The sequence below is a fragment of the Acanthaster planci genome, unplaced genomic scaffold, assembly GCF_054643075.1.
Source record: "Acanthaster planci isolate LZ-2023a unplaced genomic scaffold, COTS_SCS Contig39, whole genome shotgun sequence".
Lineage (NCBI taxonomy): Eukaryota > Metazoa > Echinodermata > Asteroidea > Valvatida > Acanthasteridae > Acanthaster > Acanthaster planci.
In genome coordinates this window covers 54,437-75,476 of record NW_028257663.1, presented here as the reverse complement: position 1 = coordinate 75,476, position 21,040 = coordinate 54,437, and the positions used below count along the sequence as shown (strand labels likewise).

At 41.4% G+C, this 21,040-nt stretch overlaps 1 protein-coding gene and 1 pseudogene across 1 annotated transcript in view; one reads left to right on the top strand and one right to left on the bottom strand.

Moving 5' to 3' along the window:
- LOC147795381 (DNA repair protein complementing XP-C cells homolog) overlaps positions 1-21,040 on the top strand; it is a 96,832-nt gene that overhangs the window by 22,514 nt on the left and 53,278 nt on the right. Inside the window, exons 4-5 of the mRNA XM_087131973.1 lie at positions 13,126-13,295; positions 20,806-20,923. Coding sequence (XP_086988099.1) covers positions 13,126-13,295; positions 20,806-20,923 — 288 coding nt within the window. The remainder of the gene's footprint in view (positions 1-13,125; positions 13,296-20,805; positions 20,924-21,040) is intronic.
- Positions 9,176-11,664, bottom strand: LOC147795382 (uncharacterized; annotated as a pseudogene).

The following is a 21,040-nucleotide window of genomic DNA, read 5'->3' as shown; positions in this document are numbered from 1 at the left end:
TTTAGGGCTCTCAGACACAAAGTTGGAGACCGTGAACACAAAAACTGTCCATACATGTCAAACAGTTAAACTAAGCAACGTACCATGCATATCCAAGGTGCGCTGCCACCTAGGTATGGCACGCCTGGGAATATCACCTAACTATGGAGTGCAAAAATATACAAAATTAAAGCTTGGGTACAGCACATTCCCCCAGACGTCCTATAGACGTCAAACAGTTTGTTGATGACAAAGACCAAAGTATCTGCTCAATCTGCTTCAATTAACAGAATTAACTCATGTACAGGTCTGCAGTAAGTTTTGCCTGTTCATGACAAACGAATGTGCACCTCTTGAACCAACCCCTCATCTCCAGGACTAACACTGTCAACAGTCCCCAATGGCCACCGGTTCCTACTGACGTCCTTATCCCTCAACATCACTACGTCCCCAACAGCCATGTTCCTTTCCGGGCTGATCCATTTACGCCTCTGCTGAAGACTCTGGAGGGAGCGGAGTCTCCATAGTTTCCAGAAACGGTCAGCGAGAATCTGCACCATCTTCCACTGAGCCGTGTACATGTTGGAAGTACAATCTTCGATGACTACCTCCTCAACACTCCCGTGTTTCTGAGTCAACAGCATTGATGGTGTGAGTAATGAAATGTCTTCTGGATCAGAGCTCAATGGGACGAGAGCATTACTTGACCGAGCCCAGTCTAATGTGGCTTTTGCGTTTCCCGGGTTCGCATTCAAGACCTCCCCACCTAGTTTATGGCCTTTCTAGTGGTAAACGACCCACGATATAATGGCTTCAATCAGTACACGGCCATGTGTGTCCAATTTTAGGTCTGATTTATGGCGGTTTATGGTGGTTTGTCTGCAGTAGGCACTGTATGTGTGGTTGCAGCGCGGCCTGGCTGCAGGCAGGAAAGTGTGGTAGTGAACTTATGTGTGAGTGATCAACGTACATGTATGTACAGCAACTAAATGTACACTGCACATGTAGCTTCACCTTGACGTCCTGTACATACTTACATGTACATATGTACATGTACAAGCACATGTACTGTACATGTACCTGTACATGCACATGTACATGTGGGTACTTGTCATTGTGTGACCACTTGCATGAAATTCCGCAATAATTTATGGCCAAAATAGGCCTACAGCGCAATTTTGATGGTCAAGATGTAATAGTTCTTGTGTATTCGAAAACAACATTACTTCTTATAAGTTCAATTGTTTTCCTGTCCTTGGCTGTTTCAAACATAAAAAGAAAATGGGTTCAATCTGACCACTTTTCCAATCATAAAGGAATTGTCTGAGAGGATCAAAACTGGAACAAGAATACGCTCTCACATAAGTCTTCCATGTTTCTCAACCCTAGTCATTTGTATGGTGGGGTAATTTACAGTAAAGTGAAGCTCAACTGAATACATAATACTGTTGTATATTAGCCTATTAAACAAACTTACGAAATGGAACGCAAGGCACTTCTGCTCAGTCAGAACTCTTCTCATGTATTCATGTCACAACCTCCATGTTACATTACGTCCTTCATTTTCCATGTCAACCCAAAGAGGGCGCTATGCAAACTTGTGGACACAACAAATACACTACTTAAAAGAATTTAAGGAACAAGAGAACAGAATGACACGCATGATTGCACCAACATTTTGAGTATCTTGTTTGAGAACCGATTGACAACACCTGAATGATTTTCACATAACTTTAATGCCTCTTGTTCCGAAACGGTAGCCCATATAGACAATGACAAAAACATTCTGTTCTCATGTTCCTCTAATTCTTTTGAGTAGTGTATTCAAAACCATGAAGAATTTACCGCAAATGCAAAAGTTGAGAAAATGCTTTGCTGACAACAGATATGCATGGAAGTTTGGTCGGCCCGGCTGTCCGGGCTGCTAAGGATTCAAAGCTGAGAAACCATCATGCAGGCTTGTGCTGTTCGTAAAATAAATGCCAACATCATATCTTGTACAAAATGTTACCGATGCCAGTGATCGACCCATGTTCTCAACGCAATGAAAGGTGGAACAGCGTCTCGTAATGCACCGCCTCACAAAAGATATCCATGCCGGTGTCAAGGTTGATCCGCTCTGTGCATTTTCTTGGTGAGAAATTTACACAAATATTTTACTGTAAAGTGACACAAGACCCGATCTCATTTACTTCTGCCCTCAGTCCTCAAACAGACGCACTACATTTATACAGACTGAAATTTAAGTCTAATGGCCGATGTGAAACATCAGATATCTTCAGTAATCTTTCCTGGACGGACTCATAAACCTTTGAATTAATTTTCACCGCTCCTGCGCGCATTCACGGTATGCAAAAATGTCCAAAAATATTATTCCACAAAGACTGCATTTATTTGTTCACCCCATTAACCCGGACTTGGTATTACAAGTGTGGACATAGTAATTTTTGTATGTCCACATTGTGTACCACCGTGAAACAATAACAAAGTCATTTGTTCTTTTTTTTTATTTCATTACATTTTCACCCACAACCTCCTAAATCTTTTTTAGAGTACCATGGCTCGCCATAGTCACTTAAGTTAAGCCAAAAATATAGGCTTCCTATATGCAGTTTCCCGGGGAGGGGGGCTATTTCAAGTTCCCGGATCTTGTTCCAGCTCGACTGGAGAAAAAAAAGGAGAAATAGGGATCAGAGAACATTGGGACTGGCAAACATACGGACGCGGAAAAATTTAGACTGTGGGTAACATGTGGACCTTGCGAATTGCAGCCTCCCTTAAACTGTGTCTGTGTTGTAAAATCAAATTGTACATGAGCCACTTAGATGAAATTTAAAGCTAGTGCATGACCCGCCCCCGTTTGATGGAGGCGAGTGCCTACCTCGCCCCTGATAGATGGAGGCGTGTTCATTCACAGTTGGGTTGTACAAGAAATGTAAAAGCGTGTGTTGAGTATGCCCCCGTTTGATGGAGGCGAGTACCTACCTCGCCCCTGATAGATGGAGGCGCATTCATTCACAGTTGGGTTGTAAAAGCGTGCGTTGAGTATGCCCCTGTTTGATGGAGGCGTGTGGCTGCCACGCCCCCGATAGATGGAGGCGTGTTCATTCACAGTTGGGTTGTACAAGAAATGTAAAAGCGTGCGTTGAGTATGCCCCCGTTTGATGGAGGCGAGTGGCTGCCTCGCCCCCGATAGATGGAGGCGAGTTCATTCACAGTTGGGTTGTACAAGAAATGTAAAAGCGTGCGTTGAGTATGCCCCCGTTTGATGGAGGCGAGTGCCTGCCCCCCGATAGATGGAGGCGCCTTCATTCACAGTTGGTTCGTACAAGAAATGTAAAAGCGTGCGTTCAGTATGCCCCTTTCATCGTTACTGTTGTGATGTCCATCATTCTTAAAATGAACTGATTCTAATTCAAATTGGATGCTATTTCCAAATTGGATGTGTTGGTAAAAAATTTGAATTACGAATGAGGTGTTGTCATTCAAATTATAATAACTAGATACTCAAATAAAATACTTGGTATTGTCTGAATGCATTCAAACATGTACACAACTTTACTAACGAAATGGAGCAGGGAAAAGTCTGCAGGGTTTAGTATATGTTATCTTGATTATAACAAAAAATGTGTGCCAAAATTGCTCCAAACTATGTGAAAGAGTCAGAGCTGGAAAAACGTTTTCACAAAACATGTGGGAGGCCTGGAATTCGACATGACTTTTTAGGATTAAATTAAATAAATAGCCAAAGTCTTCAGATGAATGACACAAAAGTAATAAATACCGTAAATAATAATGATGATCACCACACAACATGCTAAGCTACAGTGAACTCAAAGTTAAGGTGATACACACTTTCTGTCATTTTTGAGAATTTGTGTTTACTTAATCAACTTGGAAAACTATTTACATGTATCTCTGAAAACGCACGGGTTTCATTTCCCATGAATATGAGGTTTTATGTCAACCACAATGGAGCATAAGAATGCCCAAACTAAAGAACTAACTTTACTCGATTTTTCGGGAATTAAAGTACGTTGCCTGTTCTGTATAGCCAGGAATTAAAACGCTGACACCGTGGGATTTAGTGAGGATTACCTTATTTGCTTTGCAACTTTCGCACTGTTGGTTGTCACTAGTAAATGTATACAATATAACATGATCGCATGCCTTTATTGCTTTGTCAATGTCAAAACACTAACAGTTCATCTCCTGATTGGTTCATGAATATTGCAAGGGAAAGAACTTCCGTGGATTTGCGCGCTCGTTCCTTCCTCCGTGGTTATTATATAGAATGAACAAAATACGAATGCTTTCCAGAATAAATAGCTTCAAACTTTAATAACTAGAATAGGCCTACAGGGGTAATAATGACACACGCATGAAACAGAAAGTAATATGCTTAAACAAGAAAATATAAGTATTTCTCCCATAATATCATTCACTGGTGCACCCTTATTATGAATGGATGAGGCAAGCAGACCACTGTGCCTGTGCCACTGATATAGAGATCATGCAGTGGCCAGTGCACATAAACCTATGCAACTTGGCCCTGTCCGATTCGGGGTCAGCTGATTGATACTCTCACTCCTGCGGTTTCTTTTCTTTTGGGATCACCTGTTACCCACAATTTCAGGGACAAGTGATATATACCCGTTTAGCGTTGGACCTCCATGAAAACGAAGAAAGCCACATTAGACTGTGCTCGGTCCAGTAATGGGTCGAGCGTTGACTATAGCCATAACCTCAGCTATGAAGGTTACTAACTTTTCATGAGTAAGACTTCGGTGCGTGGTCTCGAGCAGGATGCTGTTGAGAATCCTCTTGGTCACAGCAATCAATCTCTCCCAAGCTCCTCCCATGTGAGGGGCGTGGGGAGGATTCAGCTTCCACTCTGTGTCATTCTTCTCCAGATAAAACTGGAAGAGCTTGTCATTCATCACTCCAACAAAGTTCGACCCCCAGTCAGACCAGAACACTTTAACTTTGCCTCGCAGGGCTGTAAATTGTCGTAATGCATTGATGCAGATTGATGTGCTCAATTCCTCAAGAACTTCGATATGAAAGGCCCTTGAAGTGAGACATGAGAATATCATTCCCCATCTTTTACTTTGAGCGACGCCGCCTCGGGTTGTTGGTTTTTGTGACATGAACTTTCCCCTCTTGTCTTATTTCGGTGTCGTCCTCAGGGTTTACCAGTGGAAATTTTGATGTCACTATCTCTGTTGGTACCAGCACTGGCTGCTGGGGACCTGTGAGCCAAGGGGAACTCTTCAAATTTCCGTGTTTCAATCGGACGTGTGCCACAGTCTGCAGGATTCTTGTCTGTGGGTACATACCTCCATTGGCAGGGTTGGGAGAATTCTAGAACCTTGTGAACACGATTTGCGACATAAGTATGAAATCGTCTGGTAGTGTTGTTCAAATACCCCAGAACAATCTTACTATCAGTGTGGTAAATCACTTTCAAGGGCTGAATGCCCAACTCGCTGCACACCACTTTGCCGATTTCCATTGCTAAGACTGCAGTACAAAGTTCAAGTCTAGGAATAGTGTGGCCTGATCTGGGAGCTAGCTTTGATTTCCTGAAGACAAATGCTGCTTTTGGCTCCTTTGCATCTACTAAGTATGCAGCCGCTGCAACTGCCACTTCAGAAGCATTGCAGTATATACATGTGCAGCACTCCACTTTCAAGGCAAGTAGGGTAGGTGCAAAGAACTGACAAGAACTGCAGCTCAGCCAGCCCAGACTTCCATGACTCCCAAGCAGCCCTATAAACTTCAGGAAGACTATCATCCCAACTGACATTGTGGGTGGTCATATCTCTGAACAGAGCTCTTGCTTGTACCATGACTGGTGCGAGGAAACAGAGAGGATCAAATACACCATTAACTGTTGACAAGATGCCTCTCCTCGTGTAGGGTCTTTTCTCTAGATTGGTATGAAACCTGAAGGTGTCATCACTCACGGTCCAACGGAACACCTAGACTTCACTGTGTAGGTACACCATCACTGAGTGTCAGGTTCCTGATTTTTTTCTGGACCTCTTCTGCCTTGAATGCATCGAGTACTGCCTGGGAGTTTGAAGCAATTTTGTGCTGATTTATGCCGGCCTTCTCCTTCATCATGGCTTTGGTGCACTTCATAAGTGAGATGGCCGTGTCACTGTCATCACATGACCTGAGTCCGTCAACCACATAAAAGTCGTTGAAGATGAAGTCTTTGACATCAGGTTAAGCATCACAAGCCAGGTCCCTCAGGCCATAATTTGCTACTGCCGGAGAAGGAGTATTGCCGAACACATGGTTCAGCATATGATACTCAGTGAGAGGTTTGTTGAAGTCGTTGCTCTCATGCCAGAAGAAACGAAGGAAATTCCTGTGTTTCTCTGACACCGAAAAGCAACAGAACATGGACTCAATGTCTCAGCAGACTGCCACTTGCCCTTGGCAAAACCTCATCAGGACACCCACCAAGTCATTGGTAAGGTAGGGGCCCTTCAACAGTACCTGGGTGAGTGGCCCTGGAATTGGGCTGAAGAATAAAAAACACCTCTGATCTTGTCTGTCTTCTTGGGGTGGTACACTCCGAACAAAGGTAAGTACAGCACTCTTCATCTGCTTGCAGAGGTGGAGCGACTTCGGCATATACCCGAAAAATAACCCCTTCCATGAATGTCAGCATGTGTCCTCTCGACGGGATCCCTGTCCAAGCTCTTTCGGAGAGTTTGAGCTCTCTTCAAAGCTTGCTGCCGATTATTGGGCAGTCGGACTCTTGGCTCTTTGAAGGGTAATGGTGCTGTCCTCTTGCCATGTTGAAGGTTTCCTTCTATATGAGGTCAACAAACTGCCTTTCTTCAATGGACAGGCTAACACCGTCAGCTTCATTGTCAAACATGCTTCACATGGAACTCATTCGGACATTGTTCAAGAAAAGTTGGACGTCCTGTGGAAAGCACCCGAGTTCACAGGGATACAATTTTGTCCCAATGGCCGTCACCTCTATGGACACCCCGAAGGCACACTTCACCAAGCTTCATCTTCTGGGCAAATGGTGCACCAAGGGGCCCGATCCTTTGTTCCAGGACGTGGTATGCCTCTAGCACGTCTCTCCCTATCAACAGAGTTGCTGTGCAGTTTTGGTCATTTTCCAGTATGTCAATACCTTTCAGGTGATCGTATGCCCTGGCCACATCAGGTGAAGGAATTTCATCTTTGAAATCTGGGATGAGAGAGCATTCGGTAACAACAGGTAAGTCCAAACTCGCAGTGCCATGAATATCTTGAACTATGAAGTTGTCTGCCCACCTGCCATGTGCCAACTCTTCTCCACTACAGGTACGTAGTGTATAATGCACCTTTCTGTAGTCAATGTTAAACTTGTCAAGCAGCTGATGAGTTGCTAATGTTTTATTACTTTGTTCGTCTATGATATCATACGTCTTGACGCAAGTGCTTTGATCTTTCTTAGACTTCACTAGGACTGGAATGATTTTTGCACAGGACTTTCCAGAGCTGCATGTTGTGTCCCTCACCTTAGAGCAGGCACTCGTAATTTGGGGCTGAGACGAAGTAGGTTGAGAATTTGGTTCCTGTGGCCTGTCCACCAGCTCACTGTGCTGGTCCTGATGAAGAATTGTCACGTGCCGTTTACTGCCACATGAGTCACACTTTACACTGGCCTTGCATTTATGGGCTGTATGGTGTGGCTGGCAGCACGTGAAGCACAGTCGGTGCTCCTTGAGGACAGCCTTCTTCTCAGGTGGACTCTGATGAGAAATGCTCTGCACTTCAAGATGGGGTGATTTTTCTTGTGGATGGGACAGCGCTCTCCATCCTTTGGCTGAATGACCGTCTTGACTTCTGTTACTCTGACATTGACAGCTCTCTTTTGCATGTCATGTTGCTTGAGATCATGAGGCATCGTGAGGCTTGGATCATTGCGCACCTTGGCCTGGTACCAGGCAACCTCGCAAAACACCTTGAAGGGTGGAAAGGTTACTTGATGCTTCTCCTTGTACCGGGTGCCCTCTATTAACCATTTTTCTTGAAGATTGTAAGGCAGCTTCTGTACCAGGGGACGCAATCCCCTTCCAGAGTCCAGATGCAGCAACCCTGGGCAGTTACCCCCATCTTTCAAATACTCAGTCTCCGTGAGCAAGTGTCCATACCGCAGGAGTCTGTCATTGTCTCGCTGAGAAAGTTCGAGGAAATCTTTGATGCGGCATTGGAGGTCTTGCTCTATGGCTTCTGGAGCACCATACTTTCTGTCCAGAAGATCCCATTTTCTCTGGAGACCTAAATCTGGCCTGTCTGCATGAGTGGCATGAATAGGTGAAACTAGTTGGCCGGATTCCTTGCCTAGCCACTTGATGGTCAAGTCCATCTCCTGGGAGGGCTTTACTTTGAGCTCTGTGGTAGCCTGTTTTAAAGAAGCTTTCCAAGATTTGTAACTACCTGCACGGTCATTAAACAATCTTAGACCACTTGTAACCAACTCTTTCTTTAGTAACATGTTACTTATCTCAGAAATTACATTCATTGTATCTACAGGTCCTGGTGAGGCAGTAGGGACAGCAGGGGGCATTGGGATGGAGGGCGGAACAGCGGCAGCAGGGGGTGCCGAGTTGGCGGGAGGAACAGGGGCAGCGGGGGGTGCTGAGGTAGTGGGAGGAACAGGGGCAGCAGGGGGTGCTGAGATGTTATTAGTCTCAGTTTTCACTGGGCAATTTACAGTTTCACCTACGTCACAAGATTTCAAGTACTGTTCAACCCGTTTCTTGTAATCTTCACTGGGAAGACTCAAACCATCACTTTTAACAGAGTCCCCACTGACTTCTCCCTCAAGAACGGCCGCCTCTATTGCAGCCACTGCAGCATCCCTCTCTGCACTTAGTACAAAGATTTCGGCTTCTTGTTGAGCGCTCCGTTGTCTAAGCTCAGCTTCCTTGCGAGCAAACTCCAGTTTCATCTTGGCTGCCTCTGCCTTGGCACGAGCCCTCAGTGCAGCAGAGTTGATGGATGACCGTGCACTAACACCAGTCCATCATGAAACCTGGCTGGTGGTCTCATCCTTTGTCACCGAGTTAGAGTCACCTTGGATAGATGATGATTGTGTTTTGTGTGAGTCCCCTCTGTCTGGATCCGTTTGGTGTGATTGTCCCGACTTTGTTGACATGATGAGTTCTGGTGTCCTTCAGGAGACTGAGCAAGTTAAGTCGTCACCTGGGCGATGAAGTCTTTTTACTATACTGGCCAAACGTCTTGACACAGTCCCTGGGTTTTCTTTCTTTCCTGTATTTACACCAACCATAAACTGGGTGAGCAAGAAATCCTTCACTTGCTATGAAAACCTCTTTCTGACCTTGGACAATTTACATGTGTACGAGCCCAACCAGAATGGATTGCCTGAGACATGGAGGCCAAAGCTGCTTCTGAATTACAGTCACACCACCTTTCCTGGAATGAGGGGTACCAGCTCGCAACTCCCCAATCTTTTCAGCCCACTAAATCTGGTCCAATTGTGATTCCTTGAAGGGACGAAACATAATAATGCTGTCCTGCTGCCAAATGGTGCGTCAGTTGCTCATCGGTGGGGAATGTTTTCACACTGTTTGACTCTGTGCTGGAGAACTGAGCATTTTCTCTGTGTTGGCCAATTGCTCTCGTCAAGACTTTGGGCTCTGTGTACTTTCCAACAGTGTAGTTGCACAGAATCAAACTGTGTGAAAACATCCAGCATTATCTGACCTCAGATAGATTTTCTCAATGTTTGGATGTCTTCGCTTCAGCTCAAGCAATGAAGCTTCGAACACCAACAGTACACTCCACCAATTCTGGGTACACTGCTGAATGAGATGAACCAAGCACAGTGAAAAAAAGCGAAATGAAAAAGGTTAGTTTGAGACGGAAAATGCACAAAATCATTCCATTCCATTCAACTGCCAAATCATAGAGTGTAACAATACAATGAGGTCATTGACAATTGTATGTTTGAGAAGTTATGATCGCAACATTTGCATTTGTCTTTTCTTCATTCAGTGACATAACTACAAGAGGTTAATTATAGGAGGCATGAGGGGGCTTACATATGAAATACTGTGATTTGTATCTTCAAGCTCTTACCTCCAATTCACTACCAGATTTTATTACAGTAACAGTCACATGTCAAGATGTGCCTTTTTTGCCAAAGCAGTCTTGTTGAGCTTCCATAAATCGCCTTGGGAGATATTTCATAGCCCAGTCTGTGGTCAGAAGTGCTTCCGAAGAAGTGAGATTTGCCAGGATATCCTCTTTGCATTTTTCCTGGGCCACTGTTTGCACAATATGATGTTTTAGACCAATGATGCAGTCCTTGGCATACTCAAAATCATACGCTACTTCCTCCTCCCCGTGATGGATACCTGGAATTAAATAAAGATCAACAAATAAAAATCAGTGTCATGAATGTACACCAAGAATTCATTCTTGAAAGAATTGATGTGTTAGAAATTCTATGGGTCCCTACAAAAGAGACCCTGGGAATGCAAGGTATGAGAACGAGTAAAACTAGGGGGCACTAGAATTCCAACGAGATTGGCAGATGCACAACAATATTCCCAAATCAACCAAAACAGGAGGTCAAATACTAAAGTTAATTCTATTAAAAGGGGCGGGGTAGAAAGTTACACAAAACTTGAAGCTAAGGAAAAGAAAATGAGAGTTTCTGTGTTTGCAACAGAACATGGGGCTTTCCTGCAATTCTGGCTTTTGGTTGGTACATGTAATGGATTTTTGTCGCAGGCAGATTAAGTGATGGACAACCGTGAGGGTGTTTTACTCATTGTCAGACAATGAGGCAAACCCAGTGGCTTAGACAATGAAACCAATATTTACTTTATCATTTGATAGGCAATTGAAGACTTTATCTTTGAGGATTGATTTTGTATCGAGTTTTGAAAAATTAAATGCCTTTTCATTGTTACGTGTACTGGTCTGACAGTGTCATCAGCCTGAGGTTTTGCACATGCATTGTATGCATGACGGTCATTGTATCCACTAACTTTCAAGCCATTTTGGCAAACTTCGCCACAGACATAATTAAACTCAAAATACATTTTTGATTTTTTCAACCAGACGCTAGAGGGCACTTGAGTTTTTTGTGGTGTCGCTGGTACAGTTTTTTGACTGGAATGGTTTAAAGGAAGTTCGTCTCTTTTACCAAATTTAAATGTCGAAATGTCTTTAAGTCGTGTCCAGTTTTGACTAGAAGCAGGAGTCAGGTGATTTCACATACACAAGTAAATGTGAACCCAAGTGCAATCTGTTACTTGCTATTTAAAGCTAACTGCAGAACCTTATGATTGATTTTATTAGAATCAAAATTAACGAATTGTTATTGAAACCTGATGATGTCATCATAACATTATTCATCTAGCATCAGCTGTGAACTGAGGGTTTATTGGTGTAAGTTTGATGAAGATACAAGATTGCTAAGTGATGCAAAGGCAAAAACTAATTATGAATTCAATGGGTTGAAATAAGTATTCAAATTATGAAACAAACTATATAGTGAAACTGACTAAGTGCTTACAGAGATGAACAAAGTAATTGACATGAGCAGGTTTTGAACCTGCAACCTCCTGAATGCTGTACTAGTGCTTTACCAACTGAGCTGACCAGCCCTTCCTTAGTGGCTCTTCCCATACATCTACAGTGTATGTCAGTATCTTGTTATGGGATGCTAGTCAGAAGCCATGAAACCTGAAACAGCATATAGGCGGGAATCACACCCCGCTTACATGATTTAACCCCTTGAAGTGATGAGCAGGAATCACTCAGGAGGATACGGCTTTTTAAACACAAATACTGAAACAAACTTCGTAGGGAAACTGGCTAGGTACTTACAAATGGTTATGAAGATGAAGAAAGATATTGACTAGTGCAGGATTTGAACCTGTAACTTCTGAAATACTGTACTGGTGCTCTATAATTTGTGTTCAAAAAGCCATGTCCTCCCCAAGTCATCCCATCACTAAGGGAGAATGTTGTCATGATATGCATGGAGGACAGTCTACCGGTACATGTGCTGTATGTCTTGTGATCTTTGGTTTATGCCTGTTTGATGAACATACAAATTTGTTAAGGGACTGAGGCCTGTAAAAGAAAAATTTCTATAAAGCAGTTGGCTTTTTGTGGTGAAGAACAAGGAGAAGAAAAAGGAAGAGAAAATCAGAACAAAAAGGAACCTATCATTTGCTTCTTTAACCACTTCATGCTGTGGCATTTTTCAATGTTGATGATGCTGGGCCAGCAAGATTATCGTTTTTTCCTTTTTCAAAATCCTTCAAAAATTCATCATTTTATTTAACGGTCGTTTATAGCCGCACCAAGTAATCTTTAGGCACTACTCCAAGTTGACAGGTGACCTTCATTGACGCCTGAGTATTTCAGCCAGGCCTGCAGCCTTGTAAACAGAGCCCAGATTGTGCGGTGTTGTATAACTGTCTTTTGTTCACGAACCTGGCTCAGTGCACTGCTGACCTCTTTTCAATAGGGGCCAGATTAGCGTGCAGCCGCGCTGTGTGGCTCATCGCTGCAGTGGTGGAGCACTTTTGTCCCCGGTGGTAATCCGCTCGCTCTCAATGCCCCAAACCCTGGAATACGGTTTCAAAAGAAGGCTGGATTATCACCACTTTTGAGAGTGAAACATGTCGGTAATGCCCAGCAGCCTGGTCTTTTCTTCAGAGTACGGTCTTTTGTTACAGGGCCCTGTTTCCTTTGTCTGAGCTCGGAGACCCTGGCCACCAATATAAACCATACGTCTCCGATCCCGGATTCCCCGGCAGGAAGTGGTTAAACTTGATTTTAGGTAGTTTTTGAATTCCCGATCCTGTACAAAAAATCCAAGAGAGATTCCTGTTGTCAAATTAGCATGCTGCATATATGTACATTTCACTTACTGTCATGTTTTCTCCAGCTGGGTAATTTACTTCAGAAAATAAATGAGCAGTCAGATGCATTCATGTGCGATTTCTCTTAATGGCTGTATGCGAAATATTTTTGGGGAAACTGTACCATTTCTGGAGATTTAATGATTGTTATGGGATGTATTGAAAATCAAACCAATGTTGTACCTTCTAGTTTTCATATTTCCTTTGAATACAGGCTCACCTTGTATGCCTCATTGCCAGTGCTTTGTACAGAAGTAAAATGTGTAACAATGCAGAGGTGCAGGCGAGGGCACTCTCACAAGTGCCAATCCACCTTGTGCCTAGAATGCCTTCCTTGGGTACTCGTACATTTGAGCTGAATTGGCTTTTGGATGTCATTGAATGGTAAGTTTGTTATTGTTTTTCAAAGGGTTAAAGCCAGTATAAACTCAATTGTCAAGTTACTGTAACGAAATCCCTTTAATTAGGACTCCGCCAGTAGTCGGAACACACACAAATCAACTAAACAGAAAAGAACTATTTTTAAATTCGCCACTGGCCAACTGGCCTCTGGCATTTAATTAATGAACAAAAATAATTGCATCATTTCAAGTATTTACAATTTGACAGTATGGATTCAAATGGTTGAATTAGCCTAACAAGTTTCTCAGCTGTAATTCACAATCTAATTAGCTCGTGGCTCTAGCCAGCAAGTAACCGAATCAAGTGCCATCTTTAAACAGTTTGATCAGTACTCCTTACTGCATCTACAATTATACAGCACAACCAGTAATTTATGAAATAATAACAGGACTACAGGCACGGCTGATATGAGGCACGGGGCACAAATGCATGAAGATAGAAAATAAACTTAAAGAATTTGTCAGGATATCCACATATTTCAGATGTGGTATTCATACATGTACATGCAACAGAAACAAATCAAAACAGCATGTTGCCTTTACCAGCACCCAGTCGCAAATCCTCAACAGGCAATAGTGGGCTCTAGTTTTTATACAGAGTGCCCAACCCAGTTTTCAAAAGAAGGAATGTAAGGGAGTTGGCCCTCCATTCTCTGGTGATACAAAATAATTCAAATGTAAATGACTGATCTACAGACTGCACACTTAGCTCTGCTCAAGCCTATCCAACTTAACAAAAGAGTCCTGGTTAAGAAAAGAACAAGCCAAATTCTCAACATGCCGTGAGCCATGAGCAAACACACATAAGGTATTCTAATTAGACATTAAAAAGGCTTTCATCACATTACTAATGTTAAAGATTCTTTTGTTTCATAAAGTTTCAGAATGGTGGTTACATATTATAGACATACACGTAGGCCATGTACTTTCATAATTTGAGTTTTAAAAAGTCACAGAAAAGGCATAAAATTGCATTTAGAATCCTAATGATTTTGGGGCAAGATTTAGTCATCTTCAGAGGCCACCCATTGAAGATTATTTTGTCCATTTTTTGAAGGAGTCTGTTTGCAGATACAGGTTTTCATGAATGCCAGATTTTCTTTTGCTTTCATGATGTGTTTTTGTTATAAATATTAAATAATCTTTGCTATGTGCTGGTATTGTGCACAGTTAAGTATCTTCTGATACCACTACTTCTTGTGGATGAGTGTGTTCCTCTCCATAAGTTCAGCCTGTCCAAGTGCCCACCGCTTTTAACAAAGTTTTACAGAAAACAGTCCCTGTTTGGAACACGACTGAAATACATTACTGTTTTAACCTGATCGAGAACGTGTTAAAGTGTGTATTTGTAAAATGAAATATTCTTCAGGGTGACAAATTTGGGTAGTGGATGTAACAACTTTTCAAAATTGATCTTTTCCAACAGAAAGAATTTGTGAGGGAAAACAAGAAATAAAAACCTCTGGGATTTGAACTAAGAACAACCACAATACTAATTCTTTTCCTTACCCACTATGTGCTAATGTCCATGGATTTTTAAATTGTGTTTTTTTATGCATGAACAAACTTTAAGATATGGAATATGTAAAGTTACATATTGCTTGATTATGGGAATAACTATATCGTTAGCTGGTCTTAAATATTAAATATTCACAAATATCTTTTTAGAGTCACAAATTTGGAACGTTTTAGACAAATATAAAGTTCCAACAATTTTGTTCAAAATGTTACTTCTTTTACTTCAACAACTTTTCCTTTATATTTCAAACACCATTTTATGATACGTCCCTCTTGTGACTTGTCTTAAAACAATGTCATTTTGAGGTGGCCCACAGCCAGCCAGTGCTTCTTTCAGCTGTTTAGGACCTGCAATGGGACAAGCTTTTGACCAGTAGGAATAGAAAGTACATGTAGAAAGTATTTGCTAATATAAATCGTGGTCTCACAACTTTATGTATCCATGCATCAGGCTTGGGCGAATCCGTGCTGGAATCGGGTAGAATCGATTCCAAATTGGGAATCCGAGTTGCGATTCCACTTTTTCAAGGAATCGAATCCACACCACCGCCGATTCTATAACCTTGAGATCCAATTCCAGGAACAGTCCAGTGATTCCAAAAGACTTCCGTTCTAAGTGATCTGTTTATTTTTGAAGAAATGTGTGGTTTTATACCAAATAACGGAACCTAAACTGCACGACTTTATTTCCATTGCCAAAAATTGAAGTCCATGATGAGACGTGGCCCACATGCTTTGCAGAATCATAGCGGCAGCGTGCAGTAATCCGACCCATTCATCAGCAGTACACTGATGGCCTACTTTTAGCTTCCTGCCAATTGTGACTCGTTAACATACTGAGCTACATTGTGCGCGATGAAAACTACATTGGAGTTTTTCCCTGACGCCAAATTCCTTGCAATGAAATTTCTTGTCTCTGATTACCCTGTATTTCTTATTGGAAACTCAATTGCAATATCTGAAGGATTACAGCCTTAGACGTATCTCGTGATATGTCAAACGTTGTAAGCTATTGGTGGGAATGGAGGAGATTTATACCGTCTATAGTAGTATGCCATTGTGAGAAAAAAGACTGTTCAGCATATGGATAAGACCATTCAGACTTTGTCGATCTCGGCAAAAATGGGGCAAGATGTTGTTAGGCAAGGGAGAACCCGAATAAGCCCATTCAGACGGAATAAAGTTTATGCGAACCAACTCAACGCAGTTCGGAGAATAGTTTTAGAAGGCAAAAACAGGAGCCTGTTCACCACGATCTGAGAAAATCTACGGAGTAATTGCAGCAGGGCTTGGTTACCGACGTTAGAAGTTGAAGTTATAGAAATCTACCAGAGTAATTGCAGCAGGGCTGGGTACCGACGTAGTAGTTGAAGTTGTAGAAATCTACCAGAGTAATTGCAGTAGGGGCTGGTTACCGACATAGTAGTTGGAGTTACAGAAATTTACCGGAATAATTGCAGCAGGGCTGGAGACCGACGTAGTAGTTGAAGTTGTAGAAATCTACCAGAGTAATTGCAGTAGGGGCTGGTTACCGACGTAGTAGTTGAAGTTATGGAAATCTACCGGAATGCTTCTCGACTTGAAATGCAAGTAATAATATTGAAGCATTTGAAAATTTCCATGGTGCCAACTTTTGTTTATTAGAGAGTGGACATAAGGTCCTACTCAGCCTTAGACATACCTCGCAATTTGTCAAATGTTGTAAGCTATTGGCGCGGAATGGAGGAGATTTATACCATCTCTAGTAGTGTGCCATTATCAGAAAGACGACTGTATATGGATAAGACCATTCAGACTTTGTCGATCTCGGCAAAAATGGGACAAGATGTTGTTAGGCAAGGGAGAACCTGAATAAGCCCGTTCAGCCGGATTAAAGTTTATATGAAACAACTCCCTCATAGACTTTGTACACAGATTGCACACAGTTTTCGGACTGTCCTATATCAGGCTATGAGGGCGCTATTGCAGAATTACGGTCACAACTGTGTGGGCTTTCAATTTTCAACAAACTGTCCCATATTGAACCATGGATGGCGTTGTTGCACAACATAGGGTTTGTACACACATTGTCCCGCATAATGCGTGAGCAGTCCTCAACTTCGACCGAGAATTACTACCAGAACGAAGAAGAAATCAGACTAAATTTTCCCTTCTGTTCGATTGCAACTATACCCAAGTGTGCAAATATTAATATTTCATAAGTTTTTCCCAGTTTAGACAAAAATCACGTGACATGAACTTAAAGGAGCAGTGTTTCTGCACACGTGTTTCTAGCCCATTGACTTTTTACACGTTTTTGAGCGACAATTTTGGTAACTTTGCAGTCTTTGATCATTCCCAAAGTGATAGGCAACAAAGACCCCGATGCAAGATTTATTGCAAAGGGATGACGTCATGATGACATCATCACCTTATTTTTTATTCATTTTTGAATATTTAATTTTTCCCCATATGTTTTGTACACGTTTTTCTACTTAACTCAAGTGAACAAGTAGTCTTTAACTTCGGCGCAAGATTACTATAAGAACAAAGGGGAAATCGGGGTACTTTACGTACTGTTATTTTATTTGAAATATGCCTAAGAGTCCGAATATTTATTCTTGATTTTTCAATATTTATTTCAGCCCATTGCCGTTGTATACGTTTTCAAGCCAGCATGTGGGTTAGTTTGAGAGCTTTGATCAACTTCAAAGTTACAGCCAACAAAGACCTTGATGCAAAGATACGTCCAGATTCATGACGTCGTGATGACATCATCATGTGATTTATGAGTGATTTGTTAATATTTATTTCAGCCCATTGACTTTGTACACATTTTCGAGGCACTATTTTCGTACCTTAGTAATCGTTGATTATAGTCAAACTTACAGCAAGCACTAACTGTACAACGAAGATAATTCTAAAATATTTATGTCATGATGACGTCATCACGTGATTTATTATCAAATTTTGAGTAAAAACTCATATAAAATCAATCGTGGCCTCCCACAACATTTGGTTTCCAGCAAGTGCTAGGATATATAATATGTGGTTGAAACCAGAAGTAGGCTTATTGTTTAAAAGTGGTAAAAGCCATTAAGTTTTTTTTACGGGATAAGTCTGTCGGTGTTAGTGCTAGGTTGAAACCCTGCTTATATCCTGGAGAGGTAGTGCTTTAGGCAAATATTGAGCATATTTAGTGATGATGATGTCATCAGGAGACAAGTCACGTGACATTAAAGGGGATCTCTTCAAACCTCGAAAAGTACAGGTCCGATGAGGTTGAAACTTTGTGTGTGGCTGGAAATGGAAGGGTTTTAGACCCAAATTGATCTGATTTGATTCTGATCTCATCTGGTGACAAGTCACGTGACATTAAAGAAATACAATTCTTGTACCTGGTATCACATCCACTCGTGATGACATCAACAGTCGAAGAAGTCATATATGTTACTTTAAGTAAGTATTATAATTTTTAAGCTATTGTGAGAAGCTACACAAAGTACAAAGCAAACTCTCAACTGTGAGAATAATATCACGTGACAAGTCATATTAGATTAGCTTCTAAAGTGGACATCCAATTGCATTGGTTGAAACTGATTATAAATGAAACTTTTTCGGGGGTATATGTCACGTCCAGAATACTAAATTGCTCATTTTTACTCTCTCATAGTTTGAGGTTTTTTCATCACAATTTCCAATACTTATTTTGTGGGTGTAACAGTCCCAAAACAGCTCTTTGTTTGTACTTGTTTACAAACACTTCTCTCTAGTTTGTTTTTTGTTTTATTTTGTTATTTTTTTTGTATAGAGAAGGAAAGCCACGGGACTAACTATTAAGCTTATGAGAATACTTTCAGAAGGAAAATTAAATCAGAATAATAAACATTGCAGTTAGGATGATGTTATTTGAACAAAAACAAATTGGGAGACTATCATCAAGGTTGGGGACATTTTTTTAGAAGGAAAACAAGGAGACTAACCGTCAAGGTTAAAGGATATTTTTAAGATAGATTTCTATCTATTTCAACTACTATGTCAGTAACCAGCCCCTACGGCAATTATTCCGGTAGATTTCTGTAACTTCAACTACTATGTGGGTAACCAACCCCTACTGCAATTACTCCGTTAGATTTCTACAACTTCAACTACTACGTCGGTACCCAGCCCTGCTGCAATTACTCTGGTAGATTTCTACAACTTCAACTACTGCGTCGGTAACCAGCCCTGCTGCAATTACTCCGGTAGATTTCTCAGTCGTGGTGAACAGGCTCCTGTTTTTGCCTTCTAAAACTATTCTCCGAACTGCGTTGAGTTGGTTCGCATAAACTTTATTCCGTCTGAATGGGCTTATTCGGGTTCTCCCTTGCCTAACAACATCTTGCCCCATTTTTTGCCGAGATCGACAAAGTCTGAATGGTCTTATCCATATGCTGTACAGTCTTTTTTCTCACAATGGCATACTACTATAGACGGTATAAATCTCCTCCATTCCCACCAATAGCTTACAACGTTTGACATATCACGAGATACGTCTAAGGCTGTAATCCTTCAGATATTGCAATTGAGTTTCCAATAAGAAATACAGGGTAATCAGAGACAAGAAATTTCATTGCAAGGAATTTGGCGTCAGGGAAAAACTCCAATGTAGTTTTCATCGCGCACAATGTAGCTCAGTATGTGAACGAGTCACAATTGGCAGGAAGCTAAAAAGTAGGCCATCAGTGTACTGCTGATGAATGGGTCGGATTACTGCACGCTGCCGCTATGATTCTGCAAAGCATGTGGGCCATGTCTCATCATGGACTCTGTTACATCCTCGGCTGATGATCAGGACTGTTTAAAAGCTAAAAGTCGTGTAACGTTTTATATACTATTCAACTTTTTCCCTGAAAATGTTGTCACAGGAATATTCACAGGATGATTCTGATTCCTCTCTTTTGTCTGATTGTGAAAACAGCCACCGACAAGACAGTTTATCGGCATTCTTTCCAAATTCACAATTCACTGTAGGAATTATTAGATGTGTATGACGTCATGCAAAACAAAATGAACGCGACGCGTCAAGTTGGTTGTCCAATAACTTTGCCCCGTGTAAAGAGAAGGGCATAGGGAAATAAGACCAAATGTGGTTGACTTGACACGTACAAGTTAGGTACCCGACTACGCGTCAGAGCAGAGAATATTATTCTTGTGTGCACCGATCAACTGTCTTCCTGGAACTATGCATTCTTGTCTGGAAAGTCATGTTCATCCAATGACATCATATTTTTGCCAAGATTTGTCTGTTGCCCTCATCGACTGATTTCAATAGTTTACTGTCTACTTCCAAATGGAATGCCTACATGTACATGTATGAGGATGCAGTTGCCCAAATATTATGAACATAAAAGGCAATTGCCCAAATATTATGAACATAAAAGGCAAGCTTGACAATGCCTTAGGCTTTTATGTTTGAGGTTACTTGCTGGGGTACTGGTACATGTACATGTTGGTGTACATGTACACAAAAGAAGCTCTTTAGAGTACATGTAAGTTTAAGCTTTTTAGCCAGTAAGACTGAACTGAACCGGAAAGAGGAATTTTGATTGTGAACAGATATGTACTTGCTGTAATTTTTACTAATTCCAAGTGTCTAATTGCTAAATACCTCTTGTAATCACAATTTGTTTCAAGTAATTTGCCTTGTCCTGTTTGATTTCGTATCTGTTATTTATGAATCAACATTACTTTTCTTAGTAATTCATCATAAAGACAGTATAAAAAGGAACTACTGAACCATTTGATATCTACTTGTTCTGAAAATGCCCACTAATTTGGATCATAAAAAAATCTTCAAAGGTGTTGTCATACCCTGTTTGATGTTACTTTATTTTTACGTAATGTGTGCAAAAAAATGTGGACATGTAATTCTCCAGTCGGTTTGCAGAGTATGTGACATATATTATACTTTTGAATGTTACAAGTACTGTTACAAGTCTTTATTTCATATTTAGGTTCAGAGCGACATATTTTGTTAATGAGCATCCATCAAGCGATTCAGCAACACCAATTGATGCCCTTTGCAGTTGCATAGAGAAAATGTCAGCTTCAAAAGAGCAGGACCAGATCCATGTAAGCAAACCCTTTACAATGAATTGTTCTCTTGCTAAGATCAGAGCCTTGTTCACAAACTACAAGGCTGTAATGAAATGCACCACCTGTATTTATTTGCACTGGGCATACATGTAG